This window comes from Salminus brasiliensis, chromosome 4, assembly GCF_030463535.1.
Source record: "Salminus brasiliensis chromosome 4, fSalBra1.hap2, whole genome shotgun sequence".
Taxonomy (NCBI): Eukaryota; Metazoa; Chordata; class Actinopteri; order Characiformes; family Bryconidae; genus Salminus; species Salminus brasiliensis.
The window spans coordinates 26,408,252-26,428,475 of NC_132881.1; the positions used below are offsets into that span (position 1 = coordinate 26,408,252).

The following is a 20,224-nucleotide window of genomic DNA, read 5'->3' on the forward strand; positions in this document are numbered from 1 at the left end:
CTCTTAATTGCACATGGCGGGGGGATATTGCACATAGTATGATGGGAGCGTTTGACTAGAGCGGATATCAAATCCCCGTATCTGAGGGGTGAGGTGGTGTTAGCAATGTGCCCTTATATGTGGTGCCTCTCAACGCGACAATTCGCTTCTTTTATAATGAAATTATACATTTGTGAACACTTGGAATTCAGCTCTGAACAATTTGGTGCTGTCAGAACAGTCGTGTGTATACGCTGTTCGGTCGATTTGAGTAATGATTGTCCGTGTCTTTATTACTCACTTCCTGTATTAGCTACTTAGAATTGTTAGCTTCAGTCCCCAGTATCACACTCTCAAAAATAAAGGTGATAATATGGGCTCTTTGAGCAATGCTATAGAAGAACCATTTTTGGCTCCATATAAATATCATGAGCTGTGGGTGTGAAGAACCTTTAAATTGGTTAAAAAAAAACTTTAAACCTTTAACAGGTTCTTCACACACCTATTTTATAAAAACGGTTCTTATATGGCATCACTCAAAGAACCTTTTTAGCACCTTTATTTTTAAGAGTGTACATACATTTCTTTGTAGGAGGGTCACCAAAAGCTTTACCGAGCTCTACTAAGCGATAAAGATTTATCTACTCAATTCGTTATAAAAAGTCAGTCACACAAACAGTTTACATACCTCTACAGGAGTTTATGTGAATTCTGCCTTCAGCATTGTGAACTTTGTCCTCTTGGCACATGATCATTTTGTCCATTTTGGAAAAGCACTTCAGGAGTTAACAGTAGTTTTGACATTCTTTTTGCCCCCAGCGATGCAGGGTTCTTACCAGCTTTCTCCATGTTGTTTTAGCCAAACAGATGGAGGTAGGGGTGTAGTCATTATATATTAAACAATATATTGTACAGCTCTACTGAAAAGTGTCTCAAACAGACTGACAGAAGGTCAGTGTACACACATAGGCATAGAGCCGGACCACTGAGCTGTTTATCAAACAGGTTCTCTTAGACAGTTAGTTCACATGTGGTGATTCAATTTCTGAAATAATTATTATTTGATTATGTTTTACATATTTCACAGTTTTGAGTTAGTTAGAAAAGAGAGACAATTGATTAATACTCAATGAATACTTCATGTAATGAGGATGTCACTGTAAGCCTGACAGAACATGACCAGGAAAATATACTTGGAGCAGGCAGTAACCAATTATCAATCATTACATCTGTGATTATAAAATATTAATGACTTACCCGTTCAAAATGTTTTGGTAGTCTTTATACTGGGAATAGTGAATATTTGCACATGTTAACTTATTAATCTTAACTTCGAAATGATAAATAAATATTAGTCTATAATAATAATAATAATAATAATAGTATTACAATATGAAAACTGGACTTCTGTGGTCTTAACAATAGCATCAGAACAGTCTATACCGTGTTCTTGGAACCTGATAGCAGACAAGCTGAACTGGTTATCTGAAGTGAGGTAAGATGTTGCGCAGGTTGCTAAAGTACCTGCCTACTAATGAATGACTCCTAGTTATCTAGAGTCATCGCTGATCGCTACGGTTTGTTGCGTTGATCAAATCATGGTAATATACAGTGCTGTGAAAAAGTATTTCCACCCCTTCCAAATGTCATCTGTTTTAAGATAAACACAACACAAGTAAACACACAATAAAGCTCTTACACCATAACAGCCGTAACGTTAAAAACACCTCCTTGGATCTACACCTGCTGTCCATTATATTAGCTCCACTTCCCATACAGGGGCACATTGAGGTTCTATAATTACAGACTGCAGTACATCTGTTTCTCTGCATTCTCACTTCGTTAGCCTCCTTTCACCCTGTTCTTCAATGACCAGATCCCCACAGGGTCGCCACAGAGCAGGTAGTATTCTGGTGGTGGGTCCTTCTCAGCACTGCAGTGACATTGACAGAGCGGTGGTGTGTTAGTGTGTGTTACGCTGGTTCGAGTGGATCAGACCTCAGAACAGCACCTTGCAATTCTCCCATGGATACCATTTTTACTGAGTGTCTTTCTTATTGTGGAGTTGTGTGCACTGACTGATTAACTGAGGCATGTGAGGCCTGCATGTTATCTGGGTTTGTCTAGTGATCGCCTGAATGGTCACTCCTAGGAAGTTTTCTTTATTTGTTTAGAAAGCATGGGCAACATTTACACTACATTGACGTACTCAATGACTGACAGTTTGCTTTGTCGGTGGGTGAGACTGAAAATGTCAATGAAATGTTCGTGTCTGTCAGCTTAGCCTAGTGTTCAAAATAACAACTGAAACTGTAAAGATTTTGTCAAAGATTGAAATGTTTGAGGGTTTTGTAAACCTGTGTAATTTCCTAGTACAGAATGGATACTAATCCTGGCCTCTTTTTTCCAGGTAAAATGTGACAAAACCGGATCCTCTGACAATTTTCTGTGTACGTGTATTTAGGGCTCCATTACTGAAGTCATCACTGGGTACTAAAAGGTTAATTTGCTAATGGGTGGGGGGATGGCGGGGGTCTATGCCTGTGATGTCACCTCTTGGGGAGTGACACGCTCCATTTCAAAGGCAGGATTGGTAAATCAATCAATGGTGAGTGTTGTGGCCTAGCAATATGAGACAAATCTTTATAGTCGTATATTGTTATAAAGAATTCAACCTTGTGTAAGGACTTAAAAGTAGGACAGTAGGATAATGTTAATATTGGAAATGCTGAATATCCTACTGGTCCAGTGGGACAGGGTGTTACCATCAGGTCATTTCAGCAGGGTGATGGGTGAATTCCCCTTTGTTGTGTGTCCATAATGAACTTACATGTCAGCAGTGATGGTTACACTGATTGATAGTGACTATTGAAGTATATGTTTGTGTACTATGTTAGCACAATGAATAATAATTTAAGATGTTTTTCAAAAGCCAGCGATAAGCATGCTTGAGACAATGGGGGAGGTGAGAAAAGACAGGCCTGGTGGTGAGGAGAACCCCTATCAGCACCACGATATTGGTTAGAGGGGGGGGGAAGGAGACAGGATGTGATCATCCTCTAGGACTGAGTGGTTTTATGAAACGTGGGGGGAAATGTGTAATTGCTGACAGTGGATTCTGACTGAGAGAGAGAGAGAGAGAGAGAGAGAGAGAGAGAGAGAGTGAGAGAGAGCGTAAGAGAGTAAGAAAGAGAGAGAGAGAGAGTAAGAGAGAGAGAGAGTGTGTAAGAGAGAGTAAGAGAGAGAGAGAGAGAGAGAGAGAGAGAGAAAGAGAGAGAGAAAGAGAGAGAGAGAGAGAGTGAGAGAGAGAGAGCGTAAGAGAGTAAGAAAGAGAGAGAGAGAGAAAGAGAGAGAGCGTAAGAGAGTGAGAGAGAGAGAAAGCGAGAGAGCGTAAGAGAGAGAGAGAGAGAGAGAGAGAGAGAGAGAGAGAGAGAAAGAGAAAGAGAAAGAGAGAGAGAGAGAGAGAGAAAGAGAAAGAGAGAGAGAGAGCGTAAGAGAGAGAGAGCGTAAGAGAGAGAGAGAGAGAGAGTAAGAGAGAGAGAGAGAGAGAAAGAGAGAGAGAGAGTAAGAGAGAGAGAGAGAGAGAGAGAGAGAGAGAGAAAGAGAAAGAGAAAGAGAGAGAGAGAGAGAGAGAGAGAGAGAGAGAGAGAGAGAGAGAGAGAGAGAGAGATCCGCCCCCACTGCTTCATGAAGGAGGCTCTAGTTACTGAAATCCAGGTGCTAAAAGATCATGTTACGCTATTTCTGAAAACGTTTTCTTTCGCTCGACTAAAAAGCTTTAGACTTGCTTTTCGGTGACATTCGTACTTTGTCTCGCACAGTTATCGTCCCTGCTCTCTGTGCATGAGTGTGTGTGTGTCTCAGGCTAGCAGTAGCAGCAGCAGCAGTAGCAGTAACGTTAGTTCATGTAGCCGTTGCGGTTAACCAGCTAGCCAAGGCGCTGCAGCTTCTCTGGAGGCTAATGGTAAGGAAGTGTACTAGTGCGGTGTAACGTTACCAGGCTTTTGTTTCTTGTACAGTCCGCCTTTATCGCCTTTATACTCTTTTCTTACTTACTACAGAGGCGAGGGGAATTGGCAGCATCCACATTATCGAAGTACTGTCGTCCAAGACCTTCAAAACGAAGAAAGCCGTCGTTAGAAGGGCAGCAGCAGCAGCAGCAGCAGCAGCAGCTAGCTGGCTAGCTGCCTTTGCCGAACGGAGGAGACGGGACCGAGGAAAGGAGTGAAGCCTGTAATGGCAAACGAGCCTGTTATTCTGAACGTGTATGACATGGTAAGTCACCGTACATCGCTTCAAGCGTTTTACATCGCACAAAACCACGCTTTGGTGGATAGTTTGCCAGCGAAATGCGAAAACATGAGTTAGCGGGGGATGTCCAACGATAAGCCCGAGTGTGTGTGTGTGAGAGAGAGAGAGAGAGAGAGAGAGAGAGAGAGAGCTCCAGCGGCGAGAAGGTGAGCTTGTATGTTGGGAATAAAAGGCAGTGTACTTCGATTTGCCTTGATTTCTGTCCTTTTACAGCCAGCATTTCTACACACTGCAGGTAGAGTACAGTCTGCTCGGCCAGCCCAGTGTGTTAGCCAGCTGCTGGTTTCATGTCTGCCTGCTCCTGAGGACAGTGTGCTAATGCTGAGTGGAGACACACTAACGGGGATTTCTTTGGAGATATGGCTGAGCGGTGCCACCTCGCCAACGTGTTGAATGACCCCGGTGCTAGTGCTAGTGACTTTGGCTCTTACCACTGCTACTTCAACAGGGAGAAGACACATAAACAAACCAAAAAATGTATTTTATATAACTTTATTTTAAACACAAAGCCTATAATAAAAACAGTCACTATCTTAATGTACAGGGTGGGTTTAACTAGAGCTGGGAAATATGATATGATATTTTTTCATTGTGATAATTTATAGAAAAAAGCAAGGGCAGGGCCCTTTACCCTCTCTGCTCCCCGGGTGCTGGAGTTGGCCGCCCACCGCTCTGGGTGTGTGTGTGTGTGTGTGCTCACTGCCCCTAGTTCACTAGTGTGTGTGTGTGTGTGTTCACTACCACAGATGGGTTAAATGCGGAGGACACATTTCGCTGTACATAGTACAATGACAAATACGTGCACCTTTACCTTTTTACCTTGAATTATACTTTTCTAAGCATATCGAGGATACTGTTGGCGCATAATAAAAACTGAACACCTGCAGGTTTCTTTACTAACAGTGTGATTAGACTGGATTAATTAGATGAAGATGTAAAATCACTGTATTCAGTACGGGAGGGTATCTGAATATTTGATGTTTTTAGTCTATGATTACATGTATCGTGATAAATATTGTGTATCGTAAAAAAAAAAAGTCTTGAAATATCGTGATCTAGTATTTTTACCGTATTGTTTACTCTGTTCAGGGCCAGTCCAGAAGACAGTTTTACAACAGCAGCATTTATGGAGTTTACTGTGAAGCTAAAGATGGCACTGATCCGATACCAGGTTTTGGAGCAAAATTGAACAAAGAAATTAAAATAAATTAAAAAAAAGAAGCAAAAGAATGAATAAAACAAGCAGTAATCCTGAAACAGCTCCCATACTCTGTAATGTGATGCTGTCAACAGCGTTTCTTACATTTTGGGGTAGTATTGTTCAGGGGCTCTGTAGTAAAGACAGTAGTGCTATATAGGACCATGACCACATTTGGATGCTTGAAGGGTTCTTCGGATTGATGGATGGTTTTTCTGTTGTCATATCGAGTCAAAGAACCGCCCTTTTTCAGCACTACATATAGCGCTTTTTGCTTATAGTGCGGGTTGAGCATGATGGCCTACTTTTATCATTGGTGTGCAGAAAGTCAGGACTGTCTAAATGGCACATAACCTCACTATTTATCATCATGTAATCACCCACTAGGTTTCCTGGAGCTTCAAGCTAATGCATCAGTTGGGAAGCTATACTACAGCCTGTGAGCAGTAGGCCACATGCTGCCACTGTGTGTCCAAACTGGATGCAGAGAACATCCAGCATGGCTTTCTACAGTGTGCAATTTGTGCCAAATATGTGTAAAGTGGCCCTTTTATATGAACTGTACAACAAGTGCTTCAGTATTTGCTTTACACACCCACAGCATTTTTCTTTTTTTTTTTTGTCCTCTAGTCTATTTTTGCAACCATCTGAGCATCTGACAGTGGGGGAGTTGTTTCCTTGACCAAAACATGCTCTCTGCAGCTGATGAGAAAGTGTGCTAACCACTAGCACAGTGTGAATTTAGTTTGTGGTGTTCTGTTGCCTTTTAATGCCAGTATAAAATGAGGTACCAGGTCTATTGGTCATGCATTTTGCTAATCTAATAGAAAAACACCACCTGGCAACTGTTCTTGTATGTTCTACCAAAAGAGCAGTTGTAGAGCTTGCTCTCATTTCCGAGCGGGTCTGGTCTAGTAACAAAGAAATAAGGCTTTCAGTCCACTGACCTTGTTGTTGATAAAAATGAAAGGAGACGGATAACAGAAGGTAGAATGCAAACAGATATCTGCTGTGTTTGTTTGCTGGGAGGTTCATCATTTTCCGATTAAATGTGTGTGTGTACACCTTTTAGCAAGTGTTGCGTTTTAACCTTCAAAAAAAAATGGACAGACAAAAGATAGGAAGATATTTTACGCTAATAATTTGTGGGATCAAAAAAGAAGACTGTAGATATACACCTTATGTGTGTATGTGAATACATGACCAAAATCAAGTGGGGACTAAGTGAACAGAGTATGCGCTGTAGGTTGGATTTCAGTCTTTTATTTGTTTTTTCTATGAACTTTGACCCAGGGCACTTTTTATTTGAGGACACAGCATAGACACTCAGAAGTGAAGATTCCTAGATCTTAGAGGAACCGGGAAGGGTCAAATTGTCTTATCAGGTGGTAAAACCATGTAATATCTGATCAGTTCTGGGCAATACTGTGATTTTACTGATTTTCAATTTTCACACAATTGACACACATTGAAAACTATATACATGGTAACTGTGTTTTTCATTAAATAACATTACCTGTTGCTACCCAGTGATATACTGAAGTTCTGTTCTGTATCTGGGTCCTGGCAGTTATTAATGTAAATAATTCACATTTTCTTTTGACAATGTTAAATTTTATGAGTATTTCCCTTGTCAAAAGTGCTGTACTATCCTCTAATGCAGTGGTACACCAGCCAGTGAAGGCCAAATGGCATGTCTAGACTTAAATGGAAATCTAGAGGCTGCATTTATAGGAAATTTATAAAAGCAAGTGTTAAAACTAGATCTCTGCAGTCCCATTTGTCTCCCCCATACTGGCCAAAACCATATGCGCTCATGTGTCTATGCTGTCCCTAGTGCAGCAGTCATGGGCTATTTTTGGCTGAATGAGCTTGGCTGTCTTAAATCTGTGGAGCCTAAAACCCTTGTTCAGTGGCTGCTTTTATAATATGAAGGGAAAAAAAACACTAGGAAAGTGCCTGGTTGCGAAGGATTGGCTCACTCATTCAATCTTCGTATTAGCTGGAAAGTTGCATCAACACCTTTAATCCAATAAAGCGGGAGGATGAGACACAAACAGCCCATTACAGCTACCTTTGCCTACCTGGGTCTCAGCTCGAAGCTTTACTCTCATTCAGCTTGTTGAATTTTTTTTTTAAATGATTTCTATACTGGAGAACCCACCTCAGAATAAGGTGATTTACCAAGTTGTCTTGTTGCATAGTGAAAATCACAAAAGTATGAGTAAATGGCCATAATAACAGAGTTAAGTTAATATTCAATATTAATATGTTCACCATTTTCCATGACAACAGTTGGGGTGGCCATCTTTGCTTACTTTCTGTTACAACCTCCAGTGCTACATCAGATCTGTTAAAATAGAGCACACAGCGATCATAAACATACAGTGAGTGGTATATAACATGCTCAGTTAGTGTGTCACAATCAGTGGAAGTAGAGGAGAATTTAGCTTGAACTGCAGGGTTACAAACACAACACAAAAAGATAGATTGTGGATCACAAGCGACGTGTCCACTTCACCAGAGCTTCATCACTGAGTTTTCCCACCACAAACTAGTCAGAGCAGACCTATGTACGTTTGGATGGCTGTTTTAAATTTTGCACCTTCAACCATAGCTGCAGGTCCTCTTCTTCTATGGATATGATACCCTACAACACTAGTGGAAAAAGCCGCTACTAAGCTCTACTATAAATAGCTAATGTTAAAAGGCCTGTTGGAATGTTGGGTTTGCATCAGTCGCTACTGTCTGATCAGCGTTCACAGCATGAGTCTACGTCAGAGTACATTCCCTTTAAATATGTGACCAGAAACCATTTGATACGGAATAACCAGAAATTTTGTACAAAGGCGGAAGACATTCTTGAAAGTGGCCGTGGCGAAAAAAGGTGGATGAACAAAATCAGGGTGCACGCCAAGGAAGCACCTTTTATTTTAGAAAATGTACAGAATGTAGTCCAAGATCAGTAACAACCCCAGCTACTCTTGAAAATTGCCAGTCACAAGTACAGTACGTGATACAGTTACTAGGACTAAACTGAATGTTTGAGTGTGCGTATGCGTTTCCCTTAATTTAGGGAGCATTTGGTTAGATTTGTGTTGTAATAAGAGAAACAGATGATTCGTTTTCTGGTGTAATGTACATGTAACATCCTTCGCTGTGGACAAGAGTAAAGGGCAGTCTTAAAGCTGAATTAGACTTTATACAGGCAGTGCCATGTAACAGAGATCCTTAATGGCTGGTTTCTAAAGTGTAATGTTGTTGTCTACCCTGGTCTATTTGAATGAGACTATAGTGAAGAACCTCTTTTGAAGTCATGTTACTGAGGTGTCCTGTCTGCTTACACCTTCACTGTAGTGAGGCCAATCTCCTATGGGATGTGTTTAATAAGCTTTGAGGTAATTGAGGGCAAAGGGATAAGTGCCTTGTTTCACTGCCTTGTACAAGCTAGGCTGGCAGACTGACGATCCTTCTGCTTTGGGTTCTCGCTCTGCACTTCTCTCATAAAATGTTGCTCTTCTCAGACTGGGGTTTCTAGATGGGCAGAAGCGTTTGTCTGTTAAAAGTGGATCTCTTTTCCTAGCACTCCCGTATAGGGAGTTTTCTTTAAGGGTGAATGGAGTCAATTACGATACGTTTTAAAGGACGGTAGGCGACAGTGACTCTGTTCTAAGGAGTGTTTTGAGGAAAGAGTCAGCTGAGTCAGAAGGCGAGTCCATGCTTGTGGAAGCTGTTAGCTTGTGGTCATTTTCAATGAGCTGATGTGATAGAAGCTGTCTTACTCATGTTACAGTATGCCGGTGTGTTCCGCAATGCAGATGATTCACTGGTAAGTAAGATCTCTAATTTCATGATGAAAGAATTTTCCACCAGAGCAGAACAGCCTTCTTACAGTGATGCTTAATCTATAGATGTATATCTATCTAATTTTCCATTTATATCTGCCTAGTGTTGTCACATAGACGTGTTTGGGATACCTAATGTTTCCTACTCGTCTGAAATCAGAGACCCAACGAACAGACAATTACAACATAGTTAAAAATGTACTTCAGACAAGGGTCAATAGCAAACAGTGTACAACAGTAAATACCATATGAACAGTGTAACAGTACAACAGTAGATAGTAACATACATCAAATGGTAAGATCTTGTTGATTCAGGAAGTAATGTGTGTTGTGCAACTATGGTAAGTAGTGCAAGTAGAGTGTGTTCCACTTCAGGTGCTGAGCTCCACATAACAGTGTTGTTTTCTGTTCACTAGAAGTGCTCTTGCAGCAGACAAAGGCTCCAGCATCACAGCATCATCTGTTGTGAATGTACTCATGTAAAACCAGACCAATGATGCTTAAAATGGACACTTCTAAAATAAAAGCTTTCCGCTTAAAAGCCCACTCCTGTGTTTTTGTGCCAAGTAGCAAATTTTGCATACCGCTCAACAATGAGCAGTCTAGTTTTCAACATGCCCAACAAATTCAGCGTGAGGAAGAAATGTAATGTAAGGACTACTTCAAATATAAGCGAATAATAATGTGATTGTGTGTTGAATCCACTAGGACTACTTTAGAAAATTGAAGCCTCTGAACAGGGGTTGGAAATGGGCTGCTGGATGTTTTAATGAGAACATTTTAGGTTAGAAGACACACTATTAAAAACCTAACCTTACTTTAAATAGAAGATGTTGATGCATTTACATTTATGGCATTTAGCTGAGGCTCTTATCCAGAGCGACTTACAAGGTAACTCGTATTACAGAGGTGGGCCAATTTAGTGTTAGGAGTCTTGCCCAGGGTGTCTTATTGGTGTAGCGCAGCATAGTCACCCAGATGGGGATTCGAACGCCAGCCTCCCACATGGTGTTGTAACCCAGTGGCAGGTTGTGGTGTTATCTGTTGCGCCACACCAACCATGATGCAGCATGGAAACACTGATAAAGTTTAAAAATGTACCTTTATGGTTCATTTATGGAAATTAAGATGGAGATTAAGTGTGGGGGGGGGGGGGGGGGTGTTTTTGTGATGGCAAAACCAATTATTTGGACAGTGATAGTTTTTGTAATTTCCCCCTTCGCACCCCCACAATGGATTTGAAATGAAGTATTTTAGACTTTTGAGCTTTTATGTCAAGGGAATTTAACAAAAATATTGCATGAACTATTTAGAAATTACTGCAATGTCTTACATGGTCCCTACATTTTCACAAGCTCAAAAGTTGCTGAAATTTGGAGCTGTTCATGGAAACTCTTAATACATGGGCCAAATAGGTGACTATGCAAGTAAAGGAGACCATTATTAGACAAAAAACTAAACAACCATGGTAGAAACTTTAGAAGGAGTCAGCAGCACATCAGCAGTAGATTCATAAAAAGAAAGAATGTGCTGGTCAGCTCAGCAACATCGAAAGGTAGACCATGGAAGATGCAGAATTATTATTCTTGAGGAATAAAAAACACTTCTTAACCTCTTTATTATTATTGTCAAAGTTAACAATAAAGAGTTTGTTTCATGGAAGTAAGTAAATACAGATGGTTTTACTGCAAGATGCAAATCACTGGTAACAGAAAAAGAAAAGCTAGATTAGACTTCCAGAAAACATCCTAAAAAGGATCCTTTGGACAGATGACACTAAGGAATTAAGGGTTCAGAGATGATGTTTCACTGAACAGACAGATAATGATCCAGAACATACCGTAAATATAACCTGAGAGCTTCTTAAAGCTAGGAAATGAGATGCCCTTAAAAGGCTGAGTCGGTCACCTGACCTCCACACAGTCAGGCTTGCTTTTCACTTACTGAAGACATAAAAAGGCAAAAAGACCCACAAACAAGCAGTAAATTAAGGTGACTGCAGTAAAGGCTTGGCGAAACATAGGTTAGCAGTCACTTCATGCTGTTATAAGCAATGTTTCGGGCTGGGCTGCTTTTTGAATAAGGTGTAAGACCGAGCAGCCTGTCAGAACGGAGGCCTTTTAAATGTCAGTCCTAAAGGTGCAGTAGATAAATAGCCTGTTCAATTCTAATGCCTAGAGAGGGGTTGAGAAATGGTTATGTAAACATTTAATTATGACTTTACATACTTGAAACAGTACAAATGAGGTAATTGGAGCGCATGCAAAAAATAAAATGCTAGAAAAATATTGAATATTGTCCCTTTTAAACTTTGAATAGGATATCAGTATCAGTGTCATAAGAAACTATAAGCCATATAGTACATTTATGTAATATGGATTATATTAATTTATATTGGTCAGTATTGCTGGTAGTACCATGTTGTGTTTTGGTAGCATGTTAGGAAGAGTTATTCAGAGGGTCTTCCAGATGGTTATGTACAGAAACAATCCTGGGGGGACGGGCCTAAACTCTGACCCTTCTATGACCCACTCCTTATGGCGTATTACTAAATTGTCAAAATGCCACAGCAAAATAGGTCAACTGTCTCTGCCCATATCTTCTGAGTGGCTGCCCACTAAGGCCAGAGATCCACACACTGGAAAGAATTTCTGAAGCAGTTTAATTTATAAAGGCAGTACAGCAGCTGAAACAAATGCCTGTTATTAAGTGTAAATTCTGTTAAAACATACTCTACATACTTGTACTGTGAAAGTACTTCTTGGGTTGTTTCCTGACGGCTTAAAAACAAACACATTTAAGGGTGAGAGGGAAATGAAATGTGGTCCTGACTCATCCTTTACACACTCAGAAATTCCCAAAGGCCGGTGCCTCAGAGATGACTGAATAATTGTAGAAAATAATCAGCTTTGTTCTTACTGCCTTTATCATTGCAGTCAGCCAGTCTGTGCATTCCTGTTTTTGAGTCGATAAAGAATTGAATGAATTACCCTGAGTGATCCCTAACAGTGAGCTATTTTTTGTTCTTTCTAGTACTGGATCAATGAGTTTACTACCTCTCTGGGTATTGGGGTCTTTCACTCAGGGATTGAGATTTATGGCAGAGGTAAGATCTCTGGACCACTGCTTTGTTTCACTCCCAGATTGATCAACAAAATGCCAAAGTAACATGAGTAATTATACTCACAATATTATATAACATGTGTTTTTTGTCTCTTTCTTGTCATAGAATTTGCTTATGGGGGACATCCATATCCGTTTTCAGGTATATTTGAGATAACACCTGGTGATGCCACAGAGCTTGGGGAGACCTTTAAATTCAAGTGAGTTTTCTTACAGTAGCTTAGTATATATTTAGGGATAAAGGGATGCTGGTGAACATTATCTTTTTACTTTTTCTCTCTGCTTTCAGAGAAGCTATCGTTCTAGGGAGCACAGACTTCACAGAAGAAGATGTGGAGCGGATCATTGAGGAGTTGGGAAAGGAGTATAAGGGGAATGCGTACCACCTCATGCACAAGAACTGCAATCATTTTTCCTCAGCACTGTCAGAGGTAAGGGTTTTATAAAACACATTTTGTTTATAAAAGTAAATTATTTAAAAATACATTTTTCAAACTAGAGGTACTAAGAGGTGTTACTAGTACTACACCTCCATGCCTCTGGTACGTGTAGGTCAGCAAAAGCTATCAAAATGAACACATTTCTGTTCCATGTATCTGCGCAAATGTACATCCCAAATCTATTATGAAATAAGTTATGATTAACCATCGCCGTCCCATGTTGACAAATTGACAGATACTGGAATAAAATCCAGAAATCACATTTCTCCGTCTGTGGATTGTGTCTCTGGCAGATCCTGTGTGGTCGTGAGATCCCACGCTGGGTGAACAGACTGGCCTACTTCAGCTCCTGCGTGCCCTTTCTGCAGAGCTGCCTGCCTAAGGAGTGGCTGACGCCGGCAGCGCTGCAGTCCAGCGTGAGTCAGGAGCTGCAGGGGGAGCTGGAGGAAGCTGAGGATGCCGCTGCCTCTGCCTCCACGCCTTCCTGCGCCGTGGCACCCGCACCAGTGCCCAGGCCCAACCGACACCAGCCACGCCGATAGACCCTGCTGCCTTGACTGACAGGCCTCAAAGACTGGCCCAATGCTGCCAATAGAGCCCACCCCTTCCAGTGACAAACCTGCAAATTCACCAGCAGTGTGGATATGCCCTGTCCAGTTGGTCATGGGTCCAACGTATTTGGTTTTATTGTTATTTTGTTTGTTTGTTATGGGCCCAGACAAGTATCAGACTGCTTTACCGAAACACTCAGAGATGTTTTTGTCAGTGTTTTTGACAGCCATTTTGAAACTTTTTTGACATTTGGTGTTTTGTTTTGGAAACTCAGGACCGAAAAAACACTTTGTACAATTTCCCATTGACACATCTTGAGTTAGGTTTTTTTTTTTATTGTTTTGTTTATCTTTTGGTAATGTTACTGTAATGCTTTTGCAAAGCTGGATTTTCTCACAAGCCTTTCTTTCCTCCATCCCTGAAGAAAGGGTCTTGGTGTATCTTTTGTTCAGGGGGAGCTTTTGTTTACAACTTTGTGTTCCTGACCATGTATGTGTGTTCCTATTACAGAACAGCTGCCACCTGGGTGAAGTGACCCCACTTTTGTAATGACACACATCCCATGTCTGCCCACCTTTGGTGATTGTGCCTAAAGATTTTTACTGTTACTTGCTCAAAGAGCTCTGCACTCTTTCTCTACAGTTTACCTGTCGGTCTGCTTTGAGTAGCAGACTCCTTCGTATCCTGGAAAATCCTGTTTTACACCTTTTAGGTTTTTAGAGTCTTCTATGTATTGGAGAAGCTGTTTGTATTCCATTTTATGACTATTAAAGAAAACTACGACTTTTCTGTTCTGCAAAACAAATCATTGTTATATTCTATATATCACAGTAGACATGGTTTGATACGTCAGAACCAAAGTTATACGGTGCTGAAAAGACTTAACTGGCATAACTGACTTAACTGAACAGTATTATCCCTTTTATACATTAACTAAAGAAAATGGTACATCCTCACAAATAAGTCTTTATCATCAGCTGCACCTTGATCTTCAGAGTCTAGTTACAAACTCAGAAACGGTTACCACTGTTGGCGTTTCCTCCTCCTCTTCTTGGTTGCACTTTTTCTTACATGAGAAGATCTTTTTTATGTCCTTGAGTTTGGTCAGAAGAATGGAGAGGAAAGGGTCCACAAAAGGGCCGAGACTCAAGAGAGCATTGACCGCCGGTTCCAAACACTTTGTGTAGTGTGTGAGTGATAAAGCGTTGAACAGTGTGTTTAAAACGAAGGGAAAATACAGAATGCTGTAATTGAAGAACAGGACAGCCTGCATGCCTAGAATCCTGTTCCTCTCAGGGAAAAGCGACTGTGACTTACAACACCACAGGGCTCTGAAGGTGTCCACCAGGAAGAACAGCAGGATAGCAAATGGCAGCAGAAGAACAACGGAGAAAAGGAGCAGGTAGTTGTTCACAGCCAGCATAAGGATAGCAATGGGGGCTGCCCATAGAGCCAGAGAAACAATGGCGGACTGTTTTGTCTTCAAACAACAGGCAGCATACTGCGAACAAGCCACCCCCAGGTACCGCTCCTGCGCGACACACACCATGAACACAATGTTGGTAATGATGCCAAAGTAAAACACCATGGAGGACACGTCGGCCAATGTGGAAGCCTGCTCAATGTCCTCTATAGATTTATTTGGCTGTCCGAAGATGCTGAAGATGTCCGAGGCAAGCAGGCTGATGAGGTAGACAGGTGCAGCTTTGCCATTGCTGACCTGCCTGCTCATTAGATAGATTGATAAGCAGACCCCAGGCAATCCAAGAGCGAAAGACACCCATCTAATGATACGTGTAGCCTCAATACTGGTGCAATTGACCCCTCTCTCGTCCTTCACACAGCAAGTTAGGTTTTGAAGTGAAGCTAGGTTAGTAACCATGTCCCAGATGGAGAGGTTTGTTACATTGGACTTTAAAAGTGGAATTTCCAGAACTATCCAAGTGAAACTCAAGCAAATGCACTTACATCCAAGCCAGTCCAGAGAGTTTCAGGTTACATGAACAAGGTGTTTTTTCAGGCTCCATAGTAGTAGAGCTTGCCAAGCTAAACCATGGAGTGGAAAAAATTTGCCCGTTGTCCTTCACTGCACCAGGATGTGTTGAACACTGAGCTTCTCGGCAGGAAAAAGGAAAGGAAGAGTGTAGTTAGGTTTTTTTTTTTTAATAATTTAGATTTTATCTGTATTGGTTTCTGTGGTGAAGAACTCCAATTGGTCCATTTATTTCCCCTTTTTGAATAATGCTCATTACACAAGTATGCAAATGGACACTTGCAGTTTTCTGTTTGTCTATGGTTCCTGAGCAGGGAGGACAGGAAAGCTTCCTTTCTTTCTTTCACTCCCTTTTTGCATTTTATGACACTCTACAAGTCACGCCAACACATGGACCATTTCATTTCTAGCACAATTTATTGGATTTGCTTCTTCACAATCAATGGCATCGTTGTAAGCAACAGTACACATTTTACACAATAAATAGGTTAATAACTTACACAACAGTCAGTAGCAAAGCGAACCACTGATTACTTAAGACCACTTGAATATTGACCTTTAAGGAAACACTGTGCGATTTGCCCTCTCCGACTCACCCCCCCCCCTTCCCTAGTTATCACTGGCCTCTCTGTCAAGTTGACCTTCCCTGTTTTTTTCTTGCTTGTCAAGTGTAATCATTAGGATCGTACACTCAGCTGCAAGTTGTGATGTTCCTAGAAGAAGAGGAAATTCTCTACTTGCTTAGCTTAGATTTTTGGATTTGAAGTTTTAGGATTTTCAAGTTTATAATACTGAGTACAATCTTGCTTTAAGTCTTAATGCACCAAAGTCTCAGTCTCATCCTTCAAAGAATGCACGAACAGCTGGCCTCATATGATGTTTTAGGTATGTTCTAGAGATGCCAACTAACATTTCACATTACCAGCTGAGATTATATCCTAATTTAAAAAGTTAAATAAAATGTAAATAAAGAGAAGACCAAGCCCACCGTATGGTCTTCCTTGTTCTTCTGCCACCTTTTAACTGTATTGGACATTCTAAAAAGGACTAAAGGGGTGAATGGAGAATGAATGACTGACTGACCTAATGAACAGAAATAATGAGGCAAACTCACTCTTTTCACTGCGCTTTTTGAACGCTGCTTGTTATTTTTGTCTTTGAATGTTGTAACACTATGGAGTTTTATTGATCAGTTCTGAAATATCTTAGAATATCAATAAACAGGCATTTCCATTACAAAAAATGGCACAGCATTTCTTCGTGGTTGTTGTGGCGCAACAGGTAACACCACTGCCTGCCAGTGCGCTACTACACCACGTGGGAAACTGGGGTTTGATTCCAGGTCTGGGTGACTATGCTGCGCTACAGCAATAAGCGCTTGAGCAAGACTCCTTACACTAGGTTGGCCCTCCTCTGTAATACAAGTAACCTTGTAAGTCGCTCTGGATAAGAGCGTCAGCTAAATGCCATAAATGTAAATGTAAATGTTCTTGAATACTTGGTTACGTGTAGCATTGCCTTAATAAAAACAGCAATCTTGTCAGGTAAGGAGTTGCTGTCCATTTCAGCTCATTCTTCCATTCATGTGTGCTTCATATCCAAGCAGAACACAACATCCATACTCCCACATTCCAGGATGTTTTGATGCCACATCCAATCATTCTGCGATCTGACACGCCCTCTCAGTTCTAAGCGGGCTGCAGGCCGCAATGTTTAAAGCATTATTAAATTGCATGTATATATTAACCATTTCTGAACGTAGCATTGGTTAATGCTCATCCTGTGGCATATCTTTAGTAACAAAATTAATGATTTTAAATATTTATTATAATTGTATTAATTTGTATTTATTTTAATATGATTATTTTAGATTTTATAATAATGCTTTTATTTTACAATCCAGTAGACAGGCCTTAAGTCTAGCCAATATATTCAAGATTTTTTTTATATTGTAGTAAGACAATATCCAAGCAGAACACAACATCCATACTCCCACATTCCACAGGATGACTGTAGAAACACACATTACGTAACACTGGGATGTCTGACTGATCTCCAACATCACCTCAATCTCAGTTCTCAATACAATAGAACTCATGAGCTCTAGCTGAAATAAGCGCCCAGTTCGTGGATGAGTGGGCTAAATGGACAGGAACATCTCAAGAAACCTGTGTAATCAGACAGGGCAGACGCTGTTATTGAGGCAAAAGGGATGCGTAACCAAGTATTACACTGCAAAACAATGATATCTTGGTAAGTGAATGATCTTATAGCCCCTGTCTGCTTATTTTCACAATTCTCTTCTAATTGTTATTTATCGGTTTGTGATGAATTTACTGTGAACTGTTCAAGAAAAACAATGGTCTTTTCTATGGAGTGCTTTTTCATGTTGGATTTAAACTGGGCGGGGCTAAATTTGGCCCATCTGACTACAGAGCAACCAAAGAACCAATCAGAGTTAGCATTATGTTTAAGTCACCTACCTCAATTCCACTAGTTCATCTATCCTGCTTCTCCCTGCACACAGCTCTCTCCTAAAACCCAGCAACAGCTGTGTTAATCAGCGTAGGTTTCTGGGTCATACAGGCAACACAGTTTCTCAACTGAGCTCTGTGTGAAACTTTGTGTGTTAGTTTAGGCACCATACTCATCATACACTCCTGTGATGTGTTTTCCTCATTATTTGCTAAAACAGCGTGGAAATGATGTGTTTTCTCATCAAGAGTCTGGAGTATACTCCAGCTTCCTACTGGAATTTTTCCTTCCACCTTAAATGGTCACTGCAGAACTTTTGCCGCTGTTTTAAGGTGGAATATCAGCCTCATGTTGTGAGAAAAGCACATGGCAAACTTAAGCAATATGGTTGCTTATTTCTCTAAAATTATATTTTAAAAAAGTATTTTTTGTCAGATCCAGTAAATGCATGAATCAGGAGTCATGAAGTGTCACCACTTCTTTAAAACATGCAAAAAAAAAAATAAAATATCAGATTCTTAGTCTGATCTTGTCTGCACAGTTCAATCATCCAATCATTCTGCGATCTGACACACTCTCGCAGTTCAGAGAGGGCTGCAGATCGCAATTTTTAAAGCATTATTAAAAATTGCAGTCCTGAATGTAGCACTGGTTAATGCTCATTCTGAGACATATCTTTAGTAATAAAATAAATGCTTTTATTACTTGATTTGATTTATTTGTATTTTAATATTATTTAATTTGAATTTAAATATATTTAAAAAAAAACAGTAGATGGCCTTTAAATCTAGCCAATATAGCCAAGATTTTCATTTATCTATTGTTGTAAGACCATTGTTAGATTAAGTCAAATAATTTACTTATATAAGCAGATCATTTTTCTTGTTTCAAGCCTATTTCTTTCGAAAATCTTCTTAAAGAACAAAATTTTACACAAGAAAATCGAATTAGATAGACTAGAATAGAATAGAATAGATTTGAGATGGCTTTACTTGCCAGTATATCATTTTTGGCAGTGTAAGAATGAAATTATGTGTTTGGTGGCATGACAATGTAATGCTGTAATGATGCTAAGGAACAACTGAGGGTTCACCTTCTTATTTTTTGAAAAGAAATGCAGTGGTATCCCCTCCTAAAATATAAAAACTGACTTAAATAATAAAACTATTTAAAATGCTTAAATTGTCCCTAAATCATTTAACATCCTTTCTCCTTCGCACAACAATGACTGAATTAAATATCATTTATAAATATTACATCCTATGTTTAACAAGGAAATCTCATTTCTGGGACTGTGTAGATGTCAAGCCTCTGCAAAACACTGAATCATTATTTGAAACTGAGACACAAACTTTGTTTCATGCTTGTCCTTTTGACAGCGATGTAGAGATAGACTGTATGTAGTGTAAGCAGACCAGATTTCACAGGGCATAGTGGTGGGGGCTTGATCTTGGGGAAGGCTGTACTTAGGTCTGAAGCAGGCGATGCACTCGCTGGAGCTGGGTCTGAGACAGCACGAGTTGGTGAACTTGCTCCTGCCCCCGAGGGCACGGCACCATCACACGACCAACCAACACTGCATCCCCCATCTTTTCTTCCTTAGCCTGGGAGAAGGTGGATAAATAAAGAAAATGTAAAAATAAGAGACATAAAGGGAGCAGGCTCTGCTGAGGTCTTCAACAATGGAGCTATCTCAGTGTCTTACTTTCACGAAAGATGTGCAGGGGAAAGTGGCGAAGTCAGATAAGACCTGAGCACCAGGCCGCTGAGACACCACATGCTCAGCCACCTCATCCTGAAGCAGAGGAAAAGATGCATGTTAATCAAGCTTTCGATTTGGTTGACTGATTAACAGGAGGCTGTCATTTCCCCCAGTACACCTAGTGCTTAGTTGTAGTGAATAGTTTAGAGTAGAGAAGATGAGCTGATCACCAAAAAACATGAAGGTAAAGATTAAACATTCACATTTATTGTTAGGAAAGCCCAGAAACAACACTGCAATCTAATCAATAAATGGTTAACAGTTAACAGAGATGGTGGAGGTCCAGTTGAGGCCTGGAAGACCAAGAAACCTTTTCCAGAGAACGATCATAGGATCGCTAAAGAGACCACTCAAAACCCCAGTTGCAAAAAATCTTCTTGAAAAAGTCTCCAAATGTTTCTGTATCTTTACCAGAGGAGGTACCCACCCATCCACCCACCAATCCATCCATCCCTCCATTGATTCATCCATGCCTTCATCTATCCATTCATCCATCCACTCGTCATTACCAGGGGAGATAGCCACCCACACACTCACCCATTCATC

General features: G+C 40.5%; 2 protein-coding genes across 2 annotated transcripts in view; one reads left to right on the forward strand and one right to left on the reverse strand.

The window, feature by feature from the left end:
- The first annotated feature begins 3,668 nt into the window (after positions 1–3,668).
- On the forward strand, positions 3,669–14,253 carry desi2 (desumoylating isopeptidase 2). The gene is made up of 6 exons (XM_072677756.1): positions 3,669–3,943; positions 4,041–4,254; positions 12,367–12,439; positions 12,563–12,656; positions 12,746–12,887; positions 13,190–14,253. The coding sequence occupies exons 2-6, from the start codon at positions 4,216–4,218 to the stop codon at positions 13,436–13,438; spliced, it is 597 nt and encodes a 198-aa protein (XP_072533857.1). The 5' UTR covers positions 3,669–3,943; positions 4,041–4,215; the 3' UTR covers positions 13,439–14,253.
- A 1,586-nt stretch (positions 14,254–15,839) lies between these two features.
- The window catches only part of dctn1b (dynactin 1b), a 50,824-nt gene continuing 46,439 nt past the window's right edge, over positions 15,840–20,224 (reverse strand). The window contains exons 30-31 of the mRNA XM_072677747.1: positions 19,622–19,711; positions 15,840–19,520 (exon numbers count right to left, since the gene is read on the reverse strand). Coding sequence (XP_072533848.1) covers positions 19,383–19,520; positions 19,622–19,711 — 228 coding nt within the window. The 3' untranslated portion in view covers positions 15,840–19,382. The remainder of the gene's footprint in view (positions 19,521–19,621; positions 19,712–20,224) is intronic.

Excerpts from the sequence above, each read along its gene's own strand:
- desi2 (XM_072677756.1), top strand. The coding sequence starts at position 4,216 with ATGGCAAACGAGCCTGTTATTCTGAACGTGTATGACATG. Across the intron at positions 4,255-12,366 it reads TTCTGAACGTGTATGACATG|TACTGGATCAATGAGTTTAC; the intron begins GTAAGTCACCGT and ends TGTTCTTTCTAG. Across the intron at positions 12,657-12,745 it reads GGGGAGACCTTTAAATTCAA|AGAAGCTATCGTTCTAGGGA; the intron begins GTGAGTTTTCTT and ends CTCTGCTTTCAG.